The 20,571-nt window shown below is 34.3% G+C and overlaps 3 protein-coding genes and 1 long non-coding RNA gene across 15 annotated transcripts; 3 read left to right on the forward strand and 1 right to left on the reverse strand.

Annotated features, from left to right (window-relative positions):
* Positions 1-947: 947 nt before the first annotated feature.
* Positions 948-2,601, forward strand: LOC148789137 (uncharacterized). Its single transcript, XR_016063931.1, has 2 exons — positions 948-990; positions 1,503-2,601. It is a non-coding gene; the product is annotated as an uncharacterized LOC148789137 (long non-coding RNA).
* Positions 2,602-2,730: 129 nt separating this feature from the next.
* Positions 2,731-5,101, reverse strand: LOC105180215 (uncharacterized). 6 transcript variants are annotated; one of them, XM_011103898.3, is made up of 5 exons: positions 4,711-4,984; positions 4,089-4,167; positions 3,351-3,546; positions 3,167-3,193; positions 2,731-2,993 (listed from the first exon to the last, which is right to left on the reverse strand). In XM_011103898.3, exons 1-4 carry the CDS (start codon positions 4,897-4,899, stop codon positions 3,181-3,183), a joined length of 477 nt encoding a protein of 158 aa, XP_011102200.1. In that variant the 5' UTR covers positions 4,900-4,984; the 3' UTR covers positions 2,731-2,993; positions 3,167-3,180. The 6 variants fall into 6 exon arrangements, 1 of the variants encoding a protein (XP_011102200.1); XR_016063928.1 differs by having other exon boundaries at positions 3,167-3,546; positions 4,089-4,151; positions 4,711-4,985; XR_002286617.2 differs by lacking the exon at positions 3,167-3,193 and having other exon boundaries at positions 4,089-4,151; positions 4,711-4,979.
* Positions 5,102-6,123: 1,022 nt separating this feature from the next.
* LOC105180235 (ubinuclein-1) lies at positions 6,124-14,536 on the forward strand. Of its 5 annotated transcripts, XM_011103924.3 has the most exons (13): positions 6,125-6,659; positions 7,132-7,230; positions 7,341-7,417; positions 8,113-8,234; positions 8,343-8,695; positions 9,452-9,551; positions 9,644-9,753; positions 9,881-9,967; positions 12,480-12,605; positions 12,819-12,953; positions 13,032-13,079; positions 13,452-13,553; positions 13,665-14,536. In XM_011103924.3, exons 1-13 carry the CDS (start codon positions 6,306-6,308, stop codon positions 14,133-14,135), a joined length of 2,184 nt encoding a protein of 727 aa, XP_011102226.1. In that variant the 5' UTR covers positions 6,125-6,305; the 3' UTR covers positions 14,136-14,536. The 5 variants fall into 5 exon arrangements, with proteins under 5 accessions (XP_011102211.1, XP_011102221.1, XP_011102226.1 ...); XM_011103909.3 differs by having other exon boundaries at positions 6,124-6,659; positions 8,113-8,695; XM_011103919.3 differs by having other exon boundaries at positions 6,124-6,659; positions 8,113-8,695; positions 9,455-9,551.
* Positions 14,537-16,238: 1,702 nt separating this feature from the next.
* TT16 (K-box region and MADS-box transcription factor family protein) lies at positions 16,239-19,179 on the forward strand. Of its 3 annotated transcripts, none has more exons than XM_011103942.2 (8): positions 16,239-16,357; positions 16,759-16,976; positions 17,799-17,886; positions 18,009-18,173; positions 18,293-18,334; positions 18,448-18,489; positions 18,589-18,844; positions 18,957-19,179. In XM_011103942.2, exons 2-8 carry the CDS (start codon positions 16,789-16,791, stop codon positions 18,959-18,961), a joined length of 786 nt encoding a protein of 261 aa, XP_011102244.1. In that variant the 5' UTR covers positions 16,239-16,357; positions 16,759-16,788; the 3' UTR covers positions 18,962-19,179. The 3 variants fall into 3 exon arrangements, with proteins under 3 accessions (XP_011102244.1, XP_011102237.1, XP_011102249.1); XM_011103935.2 differs by having other exon boundaries at positions 16,305-16,462; XM_011103947.2 differs by lacking the exon at positions 16,239-16,357 and adding an exon at positions 16,535-16,631.
* The last annotated feature ends 1,392 nt before the right edge of the window (positions 19,180-20,571 follow it).

Consider the following 20,571-nt stretch of genomic DNA (forward strand, 5'->3'; position numbering starts at 1 on the left):
AAGCAGCACAGGATCGACAGAAGAGTTACGTCGATAAGCATCGTAGAGAGATGGAATACGAAGTAGGGGAAAAAGTCTTTCTAAAAGTATCACCATGGAGAGGAATATTGAGATTCGGGAAGCAGGGAAAGCTGAGTCCGCGATATATTGGGGCATATGAAATTCTGGAGCGAGTTGGACCACTAGCATACCGGTTAGCATTACCGACAGAATTATCGCAGATACATGACGTGTTTCACGTTTCTATGCTACGGCGATACCGATCCGATCCTAGTCATATTTTGCATGAGCCAGATATACAGATATCAGAGGGGTTGACATATGTAGAAGAGCCAACAGAAATTCTGGACCGGAGTATAAAGAAATTGAGAAATAAAGAAATATCAATGGTGAAGGTCAAGTGGAGTCATCACTCTCCAAGGGAAGCCACTTGGGAAGTTGAGGAGAACATGAGAGAAAAATACCCCTATTTATTCCCTGAGCCGGTAAGTTAGTTAAATTTCGAGGACAAAATTTTTTATTAGGAGGGGAGAATTGTGACGCCCCAAAAATAATAATATATAATTGGGGGATTAATTGATAAATTTTTATGAAATTTAGTTAATTAGTAAATAAATTATAGGTCATAATTGGAATATAATAACACTTGAATGAATTAAATTGGAGTTCGTTATAATATTTTCGGACAATTTATATTAATTAAGAAAATTAAGAAGGACGTAAATTGTATTTTGAGAAAAGTTTAATTAAATAAATAAAATAATAATAATATTATATATATATGTAAATAATATATATATATATATTAGTAAGTAATATAATATATATATGTATTTTATTAGTGATATAATATTATATATATATATATGAATTAAGGGAAAGGCCCACCGCCTCACCACTCACTAAATATATATATATTAAATTGAAACTTATTGGCATATTAGACAAACAAATTACACACACTGACGAGCACAATTACGGAGGAAGCAGGTACGGATTTTAGATTTATTTCTTTATTAAGTTATATAATTATATTATTTAATTAGTCCGTTTATTAAATGTTGTTTATACTAAGCGATGTACCATTTAATCGGAATATTTTACGAGTTTGACTATTTAAAATAGTGTCGAATTAAATATCAAATTGGATATAAAAATGATATTGTTGGTCGATTAGATTGTTAAATTTATTAGATTTGAATATTACTATAGTTAATTTATATAATTCCATCGGAATTATTAACCAAATACGCAATTATATATATTATTGTTCAATTAAAGTGTATAATAACGAGAAATTAATAGAAAATTTATAAAAATATTCCGAAAATTATATTTAATAAATGGTATGTTAATAAAGAGGAAAAATGAAGATTTGTATTTCGATAGAAATGAAATATTAAAGAATTATTAGAAATTGTACAAATGATATTCAATATTATATTTTAAACAAATTACGATATTCTCGATATATTAATTGTGTATGGTATAAATCATTATAGGATACGGGGGTGAGGTGAAAGGACTGACAATGAGCGATTGAGTAGAAATAAACGTTGTGAGATTGAGGTAAGTAAATAATTAGTATTATCTATATATGTTCTCTTTATTTGTGGTTCATGCTGATATTGTTTTATTTGAAAATATATGCATGGTGAATGATTTGATTTGATTGACGATACTGTGTACATGGAATGCGAAGACACGTTGAAATATCATGTTTGTTGTATGTTGTGTTATGGGTGTCTGAAAATGAGAATGTAATGATATATTGTTTTACGTTACTAGTTACTTACAAGAATGGTGATATGTGGAAATGAGGGAGTGATGGAAATTGAATATATATTTTGGCGTGAATACCCCTTGACGTGTTGAAAAGCCTATAAGGCGAAATAAAATGAAAAGAGCTTTGATGCGATATGAGAAAGAAATGAAATGAAAAGAGCTTTGATGCGATATGAAAAAGATGTGATGTGGAAAGAGCTATGATGCGAAATAAAAGAGCAATGATGCGAATTGAAAGAGCTATGATGCGAAATGAGATTGATGAGCCGACTGCCAAGGGGATTCACTTAAATTTATATAACGGTGAGCTTGAGTTGACGGAAAAAAACACGATAGCACCTTCTGGTAAGCAAACTAGGAAAAAGGAAGTTTAATTGATTATTTTATTGTGAGATAGCTATGTGGTGTACTACAATTGATTATGTTGGAGTTAAATTGACTGTAACCCATGCATGTTGCCTACTTGTCCTATTTGGGCTGTGTTTGATATACATATATAGATAGGGATGATTATTTACTTACTGAGCGGCAGGTTCATCCCTCTGTTGACATTTTCTTTCATGAGTGGACTTTGAGGTGTCTGACTGTTGAAAAATAGGTCTACGCACTATACTCAGGCAGGTCGGGCCAGTATGCTGTTTTCTTCTCTTTGTCATCTAGAGTACAAATCTTATTTTGTTTGTATAAAGAGAACATAGGCGTAGAGATCAACTGTGGTGGATCACCTGTGGTGTTTGATTTGTATATATGTGATGTTGTGGGTTGACTATGTCATTATGACGTTGTGATTACGTATGCATATCGATTAGATGATTATGTGCATTTATATATATAAACACATGGATTATTATAAGTATGACGTTTAGGGTAGATATAGCCCTTGTAGCGAATGGGGTGCTACAATAAATAAATCTATATGAGTAGACAAAAGGATCTACATGCATATATACAGATCTTATATAATATATATCTATATACCTATACATATATATATGTTGAGAGAAAACAATTCAACAAAATTCTAAAATACCTTGACAACCACAGTTCAAAACGAAAATATTGCAGGTGCGTCTACACCATTCAGGTAAGCCTTAACCTCTGGTATACCTGAACCAACAGCCTTTGGTGCTACCAAACCAGTGACCAAACTTCATAAAAATGTCAAGCCAAGATTTGAAGAAGCAAAGACGATGAAAGCAACAACAAACCTGTCCACACATTTAAACTTGATAAATATTACACACACATACCACATCACAACAAAATTGGGCAAGGAGACAAGGGAGTAGGGAAGAAAATGTAGCAATCCCTAGGTTGGGACATCAGTCTAGATCTGAGCTAAATAACAGAATCAAAGAACTCAACCAAATATGAAATAGACCTTTTCCTTTCAGTTCAGTCTACAGACCTACAAAAATGGAGCAATTAGTAATGCTAAATAATATGCATATAAAAAGGCATGATGAAGAAATCAATAACCGTAGACCAAGAAGGTTTAACTGAAGCTCAACAAGATAAACATATTTCAGAAGCATGTGAACTTAAAAAACAAGAGTTTTTCTTACTTTCTAGCCAACATCATAATGGAGGTTATAACAAACTTCACACCAGCTATATTTTCGATGGCAAGGTTGTTGAGGAACCCAAGGAGACTTAACTCCAATAAGAAAACAAAGTGTCCACTTGATGAATATATACTGAAATATATCAACTGTTCCCATAATCCTCCAGTCTTGCTTGAAAAAATCATTCTCAATAATCCTGCAAATAAAAACTTCACTTCAGTTAGATGGCAAAAGCTGTCTGATGACTAAAAGCCAAAGGACAAGCAAAAGGGACAAGAGGTAGATGATTCTCAGATCAATTTTCCTGTTAAGGTATGATCAATCTAAAATCGAACATGATTTATGTCCACTGGATTAATGGATAACTCAGACAAAAGGCTAAAACATGTCTATATAATCAAGTACATAGAAAACAAGACCTCGATGACCATGAAAAATCACAGGTGGAGGACTGAAATTCCTCAGACATAAAATCATTTCGAGAGCTATATATAATCTAACAAATTTGCCAAGAGCCAACTTCATCCCTCAATGGCAGTCGGCCCATAGAACATGGTTTTAGTGCTAGCCTAACCATTGATTAGCATTAAGAATAAGTGAAATTGGCAAAACGTCAGATACATGATTGCAAGAACAAGTGCAAAATGTACAATTCAATTGTATTCACACATTATTAATCAGATACATATGATAAGCTTTAAGAATGATTGAAAAATATAAACTAAGGTAATTAGTCACCTGGGGGTACAATGGAAGTGCCATCTTCTTCATTTTTCCCAAAAGTTGTAGAGGCACTGGAGCCTGACAATAGAAAACACTAGAATATTTCCGTCATTTCTGTAATAGAACCACAAGGCACCAGCAATATCATATTTAATGCACTGCAACCAAAAAGAGAAGAAAAAACCATATCGAATTCACAACAATTTGTGAAAACAGGGAAATGAAAAGCAGAAACGACAGTGAACATCCTTTCAAAGGAAAACTAGAGATAATAGCGTAAAGTATTGTAAACAACACCAATTCGTTTGTGGATATTTCCAAGATTTAACGTCTCCACAAGAAAACATGGGAAAAAAAAAACTAAACAAAAAAAGGGAACCGGTTATTTCATCAGACCAAGAAACCATGCGGCACAATGTACTCGCAATTGCAAACCCTACATAACAGAACTAAAAACAAGAAAGTGGGTTCATATTCGAGACCTCCCTAAAAAGCAAGACGCGAGTAATATAAGGAATTAAAAGCCAAAGAATGGTGGAATCTCCACGCAAAACTTCAAGAAAAAATTCAAAACCACACACGGCGGTTAACGGAAAATTTTCAAGAAACCCCAAAAGAATACCAGCCACATATATACCTGAATCTTGAATCTTTCGATTTCCAGTTGAATTCGTCCTCTGGGACTAATTGAATTCTTGCATTCAACAATTTTTGGTAGAAGAAAAAGTGTCAATAAGAAGAAGAACAGAAAAGAAGTTGTAACTTGATGATTGAAGAAATCAATTTCATTCCCCCTGTGGCTGTATCTCACCAAAGTCTGATGCATATAGGGAAGAAGGAAGAAGCAGTTTCACAACAACCTCTCAACGGCTAGTAGACTAAAAGTTGCTATTTCACTAAGTAAGGCGTACAAATTCTAATAACAACTCTTAAAGAATGAAAAATACAACAATGTGATAAAGCGTTCTTTCACTTGCAAAGTTGTTAGTGTCAATACGCCAGCTTCAGCAACTTCTACCATCCTTAAGTCTCCAGGTTGCTGTTCATCATCGTTCAAGCTGCTGTGTTCTGCTTCTGTGCATTATTACGATAGTGACAGAAGACAATATTTTTTTGCACCAACGCAATAATATATAACACGTTACATATTTTTTTGTTAAAAAAAAAAAAACTCACTATAATAATTATTATTTAGGTAAAAATTATGAAAAGATGGAAATATACGTTCATTTGAATCTTATAAAAAAGTTGATATTACATATCAAATTATAGATATAATATGTATAATCTTGCGCAATGTATTATCTTGTATATAAATAATTCTACATATATATATTGAAAATATAAATATTAATATATAATAATTAAAAAAAACAAAAAAAAGGAGAGCAGAATTAAAAAAGAAGGGTATATATGCCACCGTTCGACTCCTCTCATCCAGATAATTCCAATGAGGCCAAGCTTTCCCAATTTCATCACCGGAAAGAAGAGAGATAAACAAAAATTAAGTAAAATAATAAAAAATATATAATATTTGATTTAAATATAATATTTATTTAAGTTAAAAAAATTGATACAATTTTGAAGTATTTTTTATATTTATTTAGTATATTTTATAAATAAATATTAAAATATATTTAAATAAAATAATAATTTAGTAAAAGTATTTAATTCAATAAAATTTAAAAATAATAAAAAATATTAAATATATATTAATAGTTTTAATATAATATTTTATATAAGTTTTAGGTATTTTTATATTTATTTAGTGTATTAAATTATTAAAAAAAAATTATTCCCTAATTAACGGGAATAGCTAAAAGCATGAAGGAGATAAGGAATAAGTATTCCCATAAATACTAATTTATCTAGAAACTGCAACTTTTTTTTGATGAATTAATCTGATTATGAATATCTGATTTAAATTTTAAATAATTCAATATGAAATAAATTCAAAAATAATCAAAAATAAATTTTTGGTTTTAAAACCCAAATCACAATATTATACGAATCCAATCACAATATTATTGATATTTTAGTGAATCTTTAATCACTCCTACCTTTCCAATTCAGCCGTTACAGAAAAATAAAAAAAGTAAAATAGAAATCCCTCTCGCATCTTCCCCTTCTTTGATCACTCTTACACTCTTAGGGTTTTTCCCCCAAATTTTCCCTCTATTTTCTTCAAATCTCTAGCCCTTAAATAAATTAATTGACAACTACACTGAATTAATGGCAGAAGGCGGCGGGCCCAATCCGGGTTCCGGGTCGAGGCCAATGTCTTCATTCGAGTCCGCCGGCGGCCGTCTTCGGTTCACGGTGGAACTGCGCCCTGGTGAGACGACAATAGTTTCGTGGAAAAAGCTTCTCAGGGAAGCCACCTCGAGTAAGGTCAGTGGGTCTGGCCCATCAGCCTCTTGCCCATCTTCGGAAGCCTACCAGCAGCCGGTTTCTCAGCCACCGCTTCCGCCTCCTACGGTGGCTTCTTTGAAGCAGCCGGAAGAGAATGAAGCAAAGGATCCGCAAGGTCAGGCCGGGACAAACCGTTTGAGCACCGTGATTGAGAAAATCGAGCGAATGTATGCGGTATGTTTCGTTGGATTACTGAGTTTATTGGTAATTTATTGGTTTAGTTTGAATTTTAAAATCTATTGATGGTTTGTACGTGAATGTGCAGTTCTGGAAGAAGCGTACTAGTTACATCTTAAAGATGGAGTAGTGCTTACAAATTTAATATTTCATCCATGTGTAAAATATCAGTGATTGTTAATTTCGTTTGATTGTTGCTGATTATTTGGTGCAATTATGATAATGTTGGATTTTTATTTTTACTTTATCATGTTAGGTTGAACTTTTACTACTTCTTTGGTTAGTGAATATATGCACTTGAAAGATTCATGTTAAGTACACTGCAAAGAGAGGCACACATTACAGATTTAATGTTTTGTGGTGTGGTGGTGAAATATGCTTATTAATTGCTTACATAGACTATTGATTGGTGGTTATGATTCAATGTTCAATAGCATGATTTTGTTTATGTGATGAGTGAAATTTGTAGGGTCATGGAAGTAGTGAAGAGGAAGATGTTCCTCTGGATGATGTGCCCGATGATGATGAGTATGATACAGAGGATTCCTTCATTGATGATACTGAGTTGGTGGGTGCTGTTTCTTCATCGCTTGCATTCCATTGTGCAATCTAATTATTTTTCTCTTCATGTTTGGTATTTACATGATTAGTCAGCAAATAAATTTTCCTTCTGTGCAGGACGACTATTTCCAGGTTGATAACTCGGCTATAAAACATGATGGGTTTTTTGTTAATCGTGGGAAGTTGGAGCGAATGTGAGTTTTGTCTTGATTTAGCTTTGCCACTTTGATAGATAACATTATACACTAGCATCTCTTGTAGTTGACTATAGAAACCTAGTGAGATGAATCCATTATGTTTCTTGGCATCTATTTATGCATGGATGTAGCGTCCAATCATTTTAAGACCAACGGCAAGATTCTTTCATGTGCGAGACTTTGAAATGGAGATAGGAAAAGAAGCAATTAGTACTTCAATATCAATTTTCTTATGTAGTAATTACAATGAAATAAAAAATATATATTGCTTTACTACTTTCGTTTTGTGAGGACTTCTCTTGTGAGAGCTTTCCAGTTGCATTAAACAGTGAATAGATGAATACACAAAGGGCATATGGAGCTAGTAGGAAGAAGTGTTCAAATTTTGTGATGCAAGATAAAGAATAATTAGTGAATCGTAAATACGAGATGTGATTGGTGCTAGCAATCGTTGTTGTATGAAAGTTAATTCTTTTCCGGACTACTTGCTTTTGAAATCCTAGAATGCTCAAATTTACAAATCTTGTATGTTGCATACACTTAGAATTTGCATTTATAACTGCATATATGCAACTTGCATCACTATGGAAACTTTAATTTCCTTGTTTCAGGACAAGCTGTTTTTCGATATTTTGATTATCAGTTGACTCAAGGTTTTGACCTTCCTAAGGACTTACTTCACTTTGTTGCAGGGAACCTACCATATCCACAAACCAACAGCCGAAGAAAAGGAGACGCAAAGATGTTACAAAAGGTCAAGTTGGGATGGACGATGGGCATAATCCAAATAAACATGTGAAAATAGGGAATAAAGGTAGAAAAGCATTATCCTCGAATGAAAGAAACTCAATGAATCAGTCACACATAGTGGCCTTGCCAAGCGTACATCGCTCAGATCTGCTATTTGAAGCTTCTCCTACAGATGCTGCTGAAGTTTCACTGAAGAAGAAAACTGTTGATACCCAAATTATGGTGGATCCTTTAGGATTATCAAGTGTTGATGGCATTAGGCAGGATAAGGATGCTGACCAGCAGAGAACTCGAGTAATCTCATCACAGAACCATAATAACCACCGGAAAGAGAGCAGTGAACTTCAAGACGACACCTTAGCTCAGAGGCCCAATGATAAAAGCTCACATGTAAGCAAATCTCATTCTGGGAAACAACTGAGTAATGTCGATGGGCTGGATCAAGCTATTCAAAGGAAAGAAAAAGGTGGACTTGTTGAAAGATTTGACCTTAATATCCCTGCAAGCAGGGACTCTCAAATTACGGTCAGTATTCCATTTCTGTTTGTCTCTCCTACAATTTGTTGTCCTTGAAGTGATCCGATTTAGCTTAAGTGTTCAAAATCATGTTGTATAGCAGGAGCTACCTGAAGTGTGTAAGTTAGTGTCATTTTATCAGAACCCATGTTGCATGGGTTGTTATGGTATCAAAGAAACTTTCTGGATGAACTGGCGAGGCAGGGTTTCGATATCTTGTGGATTAGAAGTGACTCTTTGTACAACTATTATGTAGAAAATAGATCTAATAATTGACTATGGGGTTCTTTACCAAGCTGGATGGTACTGGTGAAGGAGTTCAGTTGTTTTTTTTACTTCATTTGAAGTCCGAAATACTTTAGATGTGCAGCGAGATTTTCTTCGTGGTTTAAAATGCCGGATAGAAATTTCTAAATGAAGGGGACCATCTCATCAGCACTAGTATTGCTAAGGAGTTAAACACAATGTTATACTAAAATGGTTGACAATTAACCTGTCCAGTGACTGGTTTCTCAGTAGCATGTTTATACATTGGTTAATATATTTTGCATGTAAAGATCACATGTATGCAACTCTTTTACATGCTCATGTAGAAATCTACATATGGCGGCTACTAAATGTATGTCTCAATATTTTACTTATCTTTTTATTTGTGCAGAAAGAGAAGCACTTAAAACTGTTTTGAATTATGCTTGTTGTGTTTTCCGTTCTGCTATCAATTTACTATTATATCCCTAATGAGGTCTTATACATAATTTTGTCCAGAAGGTACCCCTCATGCCAAGAAAAGAAGGATCTCACTTTAGACAGAAAATTGCAATGCTCGACAAGGCCATTAGAGAGTTAGAGAAGATAGTTGCAGAATGTATTTTACTACCATTGCAGTTTTTTTCTTCCTATGCTATAAATTTTATCATGATAATTTACTTTTTGTCTCATCTATCTGAAAACCATCAGCTAGACCACCTTCAACAGAGGTTCAGGATCCTGATAATTCTTCTCAGGCAGTCAAAAGAAGATTGCCACCAGAAATAAAGCAGAAGCTGGCTAAAGTTGCTAGATTAGCGGTACTGCACAACTAATAACATGCCATCAGTTCATCTTTCTCCTTGCGGCTTGATTAATTACTCTCTTGCTTTCTTTAGGCTCTGTTTTTGACAGAAGTTAACTTTTTTATTTTTGGGGTGGCTGCAGCAAGCCAGCTATGGGAAAATACCAAAGGATGTAATCAGTCGTCTGATGAGCATTTTAGGCCACTTAATGCAACTTAGGACACTGAAGGTATCTCCTCTTTCGGATCAAGATTTGACATATGAATGATCTCTATTTTGCTTTTCTTACCTTTTGTATTTCCTGCCCAAATCCCTCTGTTTTTCTGCTGGTGTTATTTTAACTCTTTGATACAGAAGTAAGGTTGATGGATGCTTTATTGGTCTTGGATGTGTGGGTCGTGGTTCCTGCTGATAGTACTATATTGGCAGATTTTTTGGAATTGTGGAACAAATGTAAACAACTTACTGGAACCATATAAATTTGGGAGAATGATGTATAATGAAATATGATATCATTAAGCAAATCATACCCTGGGTAACCAACCTTTTGCCCCCCTTCCGCAGAATAGCTAATACAATTCTAGGATTTTTATGTATGAGATAGTGAATCTGCTTCATAGTGGTAAAGGCATCGCAACTATAAGCCATAGGGCACGGTGCTTATATATTCCATGTAGATTCCTTCATTTGTAAGCTTGCTGATAGCTGTTCATAGATTACCAATCTTGTCCTGCCAACTCTAAGCATAGAAGAGGCCAGGTGCTTCTAAGATGAGACCCCATTTTTTTCCTTGATTAATGGGCCATCTGATTCTTGAAATCTAGGGTTCAGATGTTAAACTTCTTGGGAGCAGGTATTTTAGTTTTTTTGTTGTAATCCAACACCTGCTCAGGTTTTGATGCTTTCAACCATCACCTTTTAGAATCCTGTCTTTCTATGGTGTATGTTTTCATGCGTATATTATTTTGGTTAATGACTGTTGTAAATGGGCTGTCAGCGGTGTTTATATTCATAATATAATGTATCTGCATTTCCTGTAAAATTTTGGTGATTACTTCTCATGACCTAGAATAGTTGCTTGTGAGACAGATCTGATCATATCTTTAATGATTATAAACAGGCTGACAGTGAATTTAGACATCTATCTTAAGTGATCATTTTTTGTGATTACAGACATTTTGAAGGAGGGACCACTATATATTGGCCAAGAGAAAATCCAAATGTTTTAAGATCAAAATCCAAACGAAACACTTCTGTGAAGCCTAGCTTAGAAGTAGATGCTTGATTGGGGAATAATTTGTTCAATACCGCAAATGATGCAATTTAGTTCGCTAGCAATTTTGTTTCAAAGCAAATCTGTTATGATCACTGGGAACTTTTTGGATTTCTCTCTAACATGGTGTGAGCTCATGAAAGAAAGCAATGGTATTATTGGATAGTCTAACATTGGATCTGATGTTGCAAGTTGAAGAATCACTTGAATATTATTAAGTTCTTGTTGCCTACCCAACTACTGGAGGCTTTTGAATTCTCTGTTTCTTAAATGCAAATTTATGTTGACTTTCAATAAAATGTGTTTAATGGGATCCTACCTAAAAGTCCTGTAATTTGTTCGAAGTTAGCATAGATCCATAGAGCTGGTTGGCTATCTGTCATTAAGTTATAATACTTACATAGTTTCTTTGCTAGTTCTTTTCTGCTGCAGGAGTATCACCTTACTATTTATTTTTCTCATTTCATTGTGTAACTCTTGTAGAAATACTTGATTGTTTTCATAATATTAGCTTGGATCTCATTCAATCAGTGGATGCATGCCTGCTCGCAATTATGTTAGCTTGGCATTCTTCTTCAAGAAAATGTTAACTAGACACTGTGGTGAAAATTTATGGGTCTATATGCATTTGGACGAATTATCCACATTTAGTCCTATTGAAATACCTATGGATTAAAGGATCTTGGTCTTCTGTTTCTGTTTTTACACTTGGCAAAATACTTGATGAAATGGGTGGAGTACTTCAAAATGTGTAGTTACATTGGCTATATCTGTGGTAACATGCACCCTCCTTAAAACTAGTTGGTATCTCTTCTCAATTGCTGTGATTTTCATATTTTGATTTGCATTTTGATGGATTTATGTAGTGAATTTTTGTTTCCTATGCGAATGAGATGCGATGACAATCTCACTTCTTACTGAAATACAAAAGAAATGGAACGAAGGTTGAGGAGTTGGCTGTCTTATTGAGACACAGTTATCTCCAAAGCCTTATATAATTGCCGGTTGTATCATGTCATATTAGTTCAAAAGTTTCTGTTTTTCCTCTTTATCCTTTAATAAATCCTTTTGCATGTTACCCATCCAACCAAAACAACATTGTAATGGGAAATTATAAAGTGCTTGTGCATGGAGAGTGCATCTTCTTTAACTTTCCTTCCAATAAAGCAAATCCCCTCTTGCTTTTTGTCTGTTTCATTTTCGTAACTTTTTTCCTTTTAGTTATTAGTTTTTATTTTTTGCTTTATGGTGTCTCTATGGGGTTGGTGGATTGGGATGGTGTGATGGGCGCTAATTTGGACACTTCGAGAAGTTACCTGCAAAGACATTAGATCTTGCCTTTTCTTTTTGGGTCTACTTTTGCCTCCTCATCTTCATTATTTTTCTTGGCAGTTGGCCATTAAGAAAACATGGTTGTAAGATGTATTAATTTACCATCATCTGAGCTAATCAAGTGTTATTTTTTCAGAGAAATCTTAAAGTCATGGCTAATTTAGGATTGTCAGCTAAACAAGAGAAGGATGATCGACTGCAGAAGATAAAACAAGAAATTGCGGAGATGGTTAAACAGCGGATTCCATATATTAATTCCAAAGTATGCTTTCTATTTCCAACTACTTCTAGTGCCCATAGCTGGGATTAATTCATTGTGGATGGACTCGTAATGATTTTCCTTTACTAATCATGAACAATGGCAGGCACCAATCATTGCTCTCCACCATGCAAGTAGAGTTGGTGCTTGTGTGGAATATTGAGGATTAATGTTTCTAATTGTAGTTTGTTACCTAATATTTATTGCACTTTGCAGGTGGAGCACCAAACTACAAATTCAGACAATTTCCAAGAAGCAGGTGCCCAAGGCAAAGACACATTCAGACAAAAATACAGCATGGATGATGTTTTGGAAAATAAGATTTGCGACTTATATGACCTTTATGTTGAGGTAATATATTAGCTTTTCATACTTCCGGTTGATGAATATTGTTGTATTGATATACCCAACTTGCTAATTTCATTCCAGAAACTTGAAGAAGATTTAGGGCCGCCGGTCAGAAGGCTGTATGAAGAGGTAAGTGGCATATGCATGGTCTGATTGTTACACTAATAGGTCCATTGTTTATGTGGAGGATACACGCATTAGTGTACATGGGAAAGTTGCGGACTGTGCCCATGTATTTTGTCACATGTTCCTCTGATTAGTCTATTATGTGAGAAATTGAAACCTGTGCACCTGCATTTGTGAAGGCCACTGATACAGAATTGACATGGACGGTGGCATTCTTTCATATTTTTTCTTTTGATTCTCTCCATGTTGTGTTCTGTTGAATTGCCTTCAGTGGTTCAGTCAAGTAGTAGCTGTGGCGGGCTAGCAAATATTATTCAATTCCTTTATAGTGGCTATTTAAGTAAAGTTTTACATTTGCCTTTTTTCATGGTGTAGCTTGCAGCATTGTGGCCAAGTGGAGTCATGGACACTGATGGAATTAAACGAGCAATATATAAATCAAAAGATAGGAGGAGGGCTTTATCTGGCCGACGGAAGGTTTGCGGTGTTTTGTCTATTATGTCTTCACGAACTATTGGTTTTTCAGGTTTATGATGGAGTTTCTAGCAGGGTTTCTTTTCTTCCCTCACCCATTTTTTTTCCCCTTAGGATCAAGAGAAGATGAAGAAGAAGATGTTAGCACCAAAAACAGAGAATACTACTAGGGGGGAAGCTGTTAGTGTTAATCCGGCATTGCCTGTTCATGAAAAATTGTTGGCTGGGTCCTGCGACCAGGCTTTGCCTTTGACGAGCAAGCCAGTTCTGAGTGCTGCCGTATCTCCAGCAGCTCGTATGCCCGTTCCCCTTGCAAACTCCCAAAACGTGGACAAGCTGAAGCATGAAAGATTGAAGGGGAGTTCCAGTAGCAATCCTGTTGATGCTGTGTCAACGGATGTATTGCCCAAAAAGAAAGTAAAAAGGAAGCCTAATTCAGAGATTGTTGAAGCTCAGTACCGCCTTGACAAGCTTGAGGTTTCGCAGGTGGAAGAAAGGCATAGACACCATAAGCATATGGCTGTTCCTCTCCCTAAATCAGACCTTCAGCCTGCTGCACCTTCAGGCTCTGAGAACTTGAGTTGACATGATGGCGAATTAGGTTCTACCATCTATATATTTAATAGCACAGCTATTTCTCTTGATTTTCTTCCTTACATTTCATTTTTGTTTGTAACTCATCTAAGAACAGTGATTTTGTAATCATTGTCGGGTCTAACATGGTCAACAGCTGACATGAAGTCTTATATTAGGAGTAGGCTAGCTGAAGAGCTCCTGGCCTCCACTATTCAGCGTTTTTGCTAGAAGTCGAGCTTAATGTATATAATAGTGGATTACCTCACTTGTATTGAGATGGGTCACTGCATGTAATGAATGACCCGTTCTGTCTTTAACCCCATCAGCTGTTGCATTGTAATTAAAAGGTGATTCAGATCCTCACCCTGTTAATTTAGATTTTAGCTCAGCTGTGAAGAGGAGCACAGAAATATTGAAGAGAGAATTCATAATTGGTAGAAATGGCTTTGTTGTCTCTAAGGGGGCATATAGATCGCTTTTAGGTTTGCTGTAAATCGCTTGTTCGGACATTTTAATAATTGCATTGATTCTTAACTGGCTGTCCCATTACTATGATCATTCATTGTCCCACTGATGTATGATAACTCTATATCGTGCAACTTTCAACGTGAAAATTGGAGGCGTGGGAACCGGAGATGATTTGAGCTTGCTTTTAACCGTGGATGGCGTTGTAGAAATCTCTACTGATTACCTTCTAACATTTGTTCTTAATATAATGTTATGCGAACTTCATCTCATATTTGGCTATTCTGCAGCCATGTTTGTACCATAAAAAGCAGAGTATCACGTTGCAGGTAGCTCTCAAATTCCAAAATAAACCAACCCTTTGAATTTTGATCACTCACCATGTCTTTGCACATTTGCTTATTGTGATATGTTCATATCTTTGATGAAATCTTTTGCTTTTTGGTTAGGGATTTGGGAATATTTCATGCTTCCACTGTTTACCAGTTTCTCTTACAGTAAATATGTACAGAATAAAGACTATATGGACCAGCTGATTTACAAATATTTTTGTGGAAGCCTCCAAATTTACAGATCAATTGCCTCATGTTCTTCTAAAGAAAAAGAAACTAATACATTATTGAAAATTTCAATTTTCCCAATAATATTTCCTTTTTTTTTTTAGGGAGGGGGGTCTAGCTAATAGGTAGATGAATCTCTCAAAAGAAAGCCCAATAGAAAATCTGGAAAGTCATGTGAAGCCTCCGGGCCACCATATATATAAGTGCAGTTTCCCTTTTCTAGTAAGAATTATAATCATATCAGCTTTTAATACATCATCATGACTGAGAATTTTGGTCCACTCACCTTCAGAAACTGACCATCAATTTATTGATTCATCAATTCCACAGACTATTAATTGTAAGTATCTGGAAAAGGAAGAGGAAAAACAAATTAAACTATATAATCTTTATTATTATATTAAATACCGACAGATGAAAATCATATTATGTTAATGTGATCACTGAATTTATACGATCCAGACCGTCTGATCGATGTCTCTCACATCAATCCTAGGGTTGGGGTGTGGAGATGAGAAATTGTCTGGTCTGGTATATTTATGAAAAGGGTTTTGGTCCAAGTCTGTGGAGTTGCCTGAACTGGAAAATCTTGAATTCTGGGCAGCAGCCAAAAATGGCAAAATTCAGGAATATTTGGTAGAGTGGAAAAAGGGGGGAGTGGTGGTTATACGTCAACAACAATGGTATTGGTACCACTCACCCCTTTCCTCAAACACATTGCACGACACACACATTTCTTGGCAAAATTTTACACCCAAAAAACTCAAACTGCTATATATATATATATATGTATGTATAACTCTCTCTTCACAATATTCATTAATATTACATACAAATATTCTTTGTCTACTGTTACATTTGCATTAAGTGAGTGAGAGGGATGGAGCACCTAATGTCTGAATTCCTCATACATCAATCACTTTCTTCATTTAATAATCCTTCATCTACGTACGTACGCTAATTAATTCATCATATTTGGAGAAATTCATTTTGTCATATACATGCATGCATGTCTCTCATCATGTATGATTCTTGATCTAAGACATTTAAACTTGAAAAGGGAAGGCAATTAAGGTTTTGTCTACATGCATTACGTACGTACAACATAGTATATAGTTAGGAATTAGAATTCACCTATAATACACGTACACTTCTGTCCAAACCCTAAATACCAACAAGAGAGCACAGAAGAACAAGGCAAACAAGGTTTAAACCCCAGAACTTTTTTTCCTTTCTCTCTCTCTTTCTCTCTCTTTTTGCTCTTACTAATTCTTCATACTCCGGTTTGAGAATTCTACACAGAGTGCTGCAGTAAGTTCATTTCATTCCAGCTTCTATTTGCTATATATATATGAATCTTGATGAGTTTTCCAATTGTGATGATAGTTAGTTTCTTACTTCCACAACCTCATCAGCAGCTTCAAATTAAGATAATTTTTTTTTGTTATTTTCTTTTTTACCAAACATGATCTGCTTGTCTGTAAGCTTGTCATCATTCTAATACTGGATCATTTGTTAATTTCTTGTACAGTTTCGTCGGTTGTTTTAGGCTTAAACAAGAAAATTGAACCTCAGTGAAGCTTCTTTATACCTCTATTTTTGTGCAGAGTTTTAATTGGAGTCGATAATAATTAATTATGGGAAGAGGGAAGATTGAAGTGAAGAGGATTGAGAACAACACCAGCAGGCAAGTGACGTTTTCAAAACGACGAGCTGGATTGATGAAGAAAACTCATGAGCTTTCTGTGCTCTGTGATGCTCAAATTGGACTCATTGTCTTCTCCAGCAAGGGCAGGTTGACTGAGTACTGCACCCCTCCACTCAGGTAATTATAGATAATTTGTTCAGTTTCTTGAATTAATTAGACTTTGATTTGATAGTCAAAACATAATTTTCCTGTGATTTATTCTAAGTTTTAATTTCATGTCACACACATGCACAAGGGTTTTAATTGTCCCCTTTTTTCATCTCTCATAGTAGCTATGGAGTTAATCAATTTTCTGATTCCTTCTCTGGATGTTGACACAAGCTAGTAATTATAATATGTAAGGCTTAGCAGATAGATCTGACCAATTACTCTGGACCTACACTACTCATCATATAGAAACCATCAATTTCTCATTTTGACCAACCTCATCACTCCCTTGACCCAATCTTTTTATGCTGCTGCTCGAATTGATGGATTTGGATTTGAGGGAAGAAGATAATATGAAATGCATAATGTTCAAATTTAGAGTTGGAAATATATTTTGAATTCAAAATTATTCAAAAAACTTGCAATCCCGTAACGTCAAATCCATCAATTCAAGATAGTTTCAAACATGTCTAGATTTCTGACTTCTTTAGTTCCAAGGCTTTTTTTCTGAAATTCTTCAACATATGTCAAATCAAGGTACATGTGTGAAGATAACTATGTTTCAATGTATTGTTTAGAACACATGAATGATCATCCACATCCCAGAAAACATGAGTCCCTATCACCATGGACAAGGTTTCAAGAGGAAATTCTGGTCTATCATTAGCCTAGCAGTGATGTTTTAATTAATTTCAAGAAAAAAACTTCAAATAGTTTGCATATATCCAGCTTTCTGGAGCTCTCTTTTATCGGTCATGGATGCTTATATATTTTCTCTTATTCTCATGACAGCATGAAGCAGATTATAGAGAGGTATGTGAAGGCTAAGGGGGTTACTATCCCCGATCACAACAACCGTGTAGGACCACCGCCATACAACGTAAATAAATCCATCTCAATCTCCCTCCATGCATGTGTGTGTGTGTATATATATATTACAATAACAGCCTTAATTTGCATTTTGATTTTCTGACACAGTAGTTAGTTGTAATTAAATTCCAGGAGCAAGTGTACAAAGAGTTGACAAGAATGAAAAACGAAACCCTGAATCTTCAGCTGAGCCTTCAGAGGTACAAAGGGGATGATTTGAGCAGTGTACAGTTTGAGGAGCTGACTCAACTCGAACAGCAGCTTGAACACTCAGTCCACAAGGTCCGGGCTCGAAAGGTAACTAATTAATACGTGTTTAATTCTTCAGAATATAACTAAATTCACACACACTAACAATTTCTATATATATATTTTCCATAATTAATTATAAATCATGGGGATTTTTCGTATTTTAGTTTCAGCTTCTTCATGAGCAACTGGAAAATCTGAAGAGGACGGTACGTGCAATGTTAATTAATTAATTAATCCCTCCTTAATTATTTATTTTTGTAATTAATTAAGTTGAATCTTTTTTCTTTTTTGACTAAAATGTATTAATGTATTAATTCAGGAAGTACTGCTGGAGAAAGAAAACCAAGAAATGTACCATTGGGTAATCAATTATTTTCTTCTGATGAGTACTTACTTATATACATTAATGGAAATTCTGAAGGTTGATTAATTATTCTAAATTATGAAAATGATGGATTAGCTGATGAGCAATCAGATACAGAAGCAAGCAGAACTGGAACAACAACAGCAGCAGCAGGCGATGGCGATGACGGAACTGAAGTTAGTGGAGCAGCAGCAGCCATTGCTGCAGAACCATCAGCAGTTGCCATTTTTTGGAGATGATCTTCAGCTGGGAAATCTGCCTCTCCACACAGTCACACACTCGTCGTATCGCCTCCAACCCACACACCCTAACCTTCAAGATCATACTCATCATCATCCTCCACTCCCAATAGGTATATATTCGTTGCAAGAACATGGTATTTTGATCATACTAATTAATGTATATATATGTAGATGATCATAATAGTATAATATACTGATGATGATTTCTTTGGAATTTTGCAGAGTGAAATTAATATATATCTGATCAGGTGTCATTCATTTTTAGTTTATGTTGGATCGGAGGGTATTTAATCTTCAGGCAGTGTTGTCAAATGCGGACAAGACATTATTAATCTACTACTATTTCATGATTTAGAATTCATGTTCAAAATTAATGATGATCCATACTTATTGCTCTTCTTGAAAATTAACTAGACATATATACCTACACAGAATGATATATCAATGGCCACTATATATATAGAAATATATATACATATTTCTCTTATTAATTACTACAAAAAAATATCACTAATTGTCTACATGACAAGTTTACAACCACTTCTTATTACTAATAATTCTATTGTGACAAATTAAATCAGAATTATCGTCACTTAATATATATTTTGAGTGACCAATTTTAATTAATTTTCGAGTTCTTTCCAGTGTGTGAGTATTTATCTATTTTAATAGTAGTAGTTGATTTACTGTAATAATAATTATTAAATCTACACATAATTGATAAATATTTATTGTTGATAATTGAAAAATTCACGATATAATTGTATTTGATTCACTAAAAAAATTTGAAATAAAAAAAAAACAAAAAACATTAATTACCCTACTGTTTGATTAAGCCTATAATTAAATTAAGTTAACTACCCTATATATTGATCTTAACTAATTAATTAATGAAAATATTGATTAACCGGTTTAATTAATAGGAATTAAATTAAAGGGGCAGTTAATAACAGTTGAATCCACTTTTAACGAAGTTCGAGGTGTGAAACAAGATAACATATATAATTTAAGCACCCAATGTCAACTGTTCTAACTACATATAAACTATAAATTAATTAATTAAATAAATATAATTGCAGTGCTCGAAAAATAAATAATTGTGGCGTAAGCTAGCAGACACTTTGTGATTTGGTCACGACAGGAAGTTAAGATTGGACCTGCAGGCCAGGCCGACCACGCTAATTAATTAAATATATTTCTTTTTCGTATATATAAATAAACAACTTATTTTTCCGGTCAAACTATTTTTATGATAACTATATATATATAAATAGGAGTAAAATGAATGATAAAATAAAGTAAATTATCTCCCTAACAATGGTTTAGATAGGGGTAATTTAATTTATTTTTTAAAATACAATGAGTAATTTATTAATTTTTTTCATATATATAACAGGGGCCGGATAAACTGCATTTAATCTTATATAAATAAGCCCTCATGGCCGAGCAACGAGAAATTTGAGTGAGTTATAAGTTCCAAGGTCTCTTGTTTATAATGAGGTGCACTTTTTCGAAACGAAACAATGAGATTTCACAAGGAGAAACGAATATTGTTTCGTGAGATGAAACACTAATTGAAGTGCAAACCACATCACTGATATATTATAGAAAAAGTGTTGGATATTGATATGATATTGTTGATGTAATTATTGTTCAATAATTGCTTCTATTTAAAGAAAAAAAAAGGGAGTCAAATAATTGGTTTTGGCAATTGAATAATTAATCATGCATAATAAATTATTGAGGTGGTCTTGCCTAAATAGTGAGACAAATTAAGTGTCCTAATAATTAAAATGTATGTTGATGCCAAATTATTTATATATATATATATAGGTGA

This window comes from Sesamum indicum, linkage group LG2 (assembly GCF_026168435.1).
Source record: "Sesamum indicum cultivar Baizhima isolate 11 linkage group LG2, ASM2616843v1, whole genome shotgun sequence".
NCBI lineage: Eukaryota > Viridiplantae > Streptophyta > Magnoliopsida > Lamiales > Pedaliaceae > Sesamum > Sesamum indicum.

Bases quoted from the DNA above. Each gene is read 5' to 3' on its own strand.
- LOC105180215 (XM_011103898.3), bottom strand. From the start codon at position 4,899: ATGCATCAGACTTTGGTGAGATACAGCCACAGGGGGAATGAAATTGAT. The intron at 4,168-4,710 runs GTATATATGTGG...GAAATATTCTAG, and splicing joins TCGAAAGATTCAAGATTCAG to TGTTTTCTATTGTCAGGCTC. The intron at 3,547-4,088 runs GTGACTAATTAC...TTTTATTTGCAG, and splicing joins CACTTCCATTGTACCCCCAG to GATTATTGAGAATGATTTTT.
- LOC105180235 (XM_011103909.3), top strand. From the start codon at position 6,306: ATGGCAGAAGGCGGCGGGCCCAATCCGGGTTCCGGGTCGAGGCCAATG. The intron at 6,660-7,131 runs GTATGTTTCGTT...TGAAATTTGTAG, and splicing joins AAATCGAGCGAATGTATGCG to GGTCATGGAAGTAGTGAAGA. The intron at 12,954-13,031 runs GTAATATATTAG...ATTTCATTCCAG, and splicing joins TATATGACCTTTATGTTGAG to AAACTTGAAGAAGATTTAGG.
- TT16 (XM_011103942.2), top strand. From the start codon at position 16,789: ATGGGAAGAGGGAAGATTGAAGTGAAGAGGATTGAGAACAACACCAGC. The intron at 17,887-18,008 runs GTAAATAAATCC...ATTAAATTCCAG, and splicing joins TAGGACCACCGCCATACAAC to GAGCAAGTGTACAAAGAGTT. The intron at 18,490-18,588 runs GTAATCAATTAT...ATGATGGATTAG, and splicing joins ACCAAGAAATGTACCATTGG to CTGATGAGCAATCAGATACA.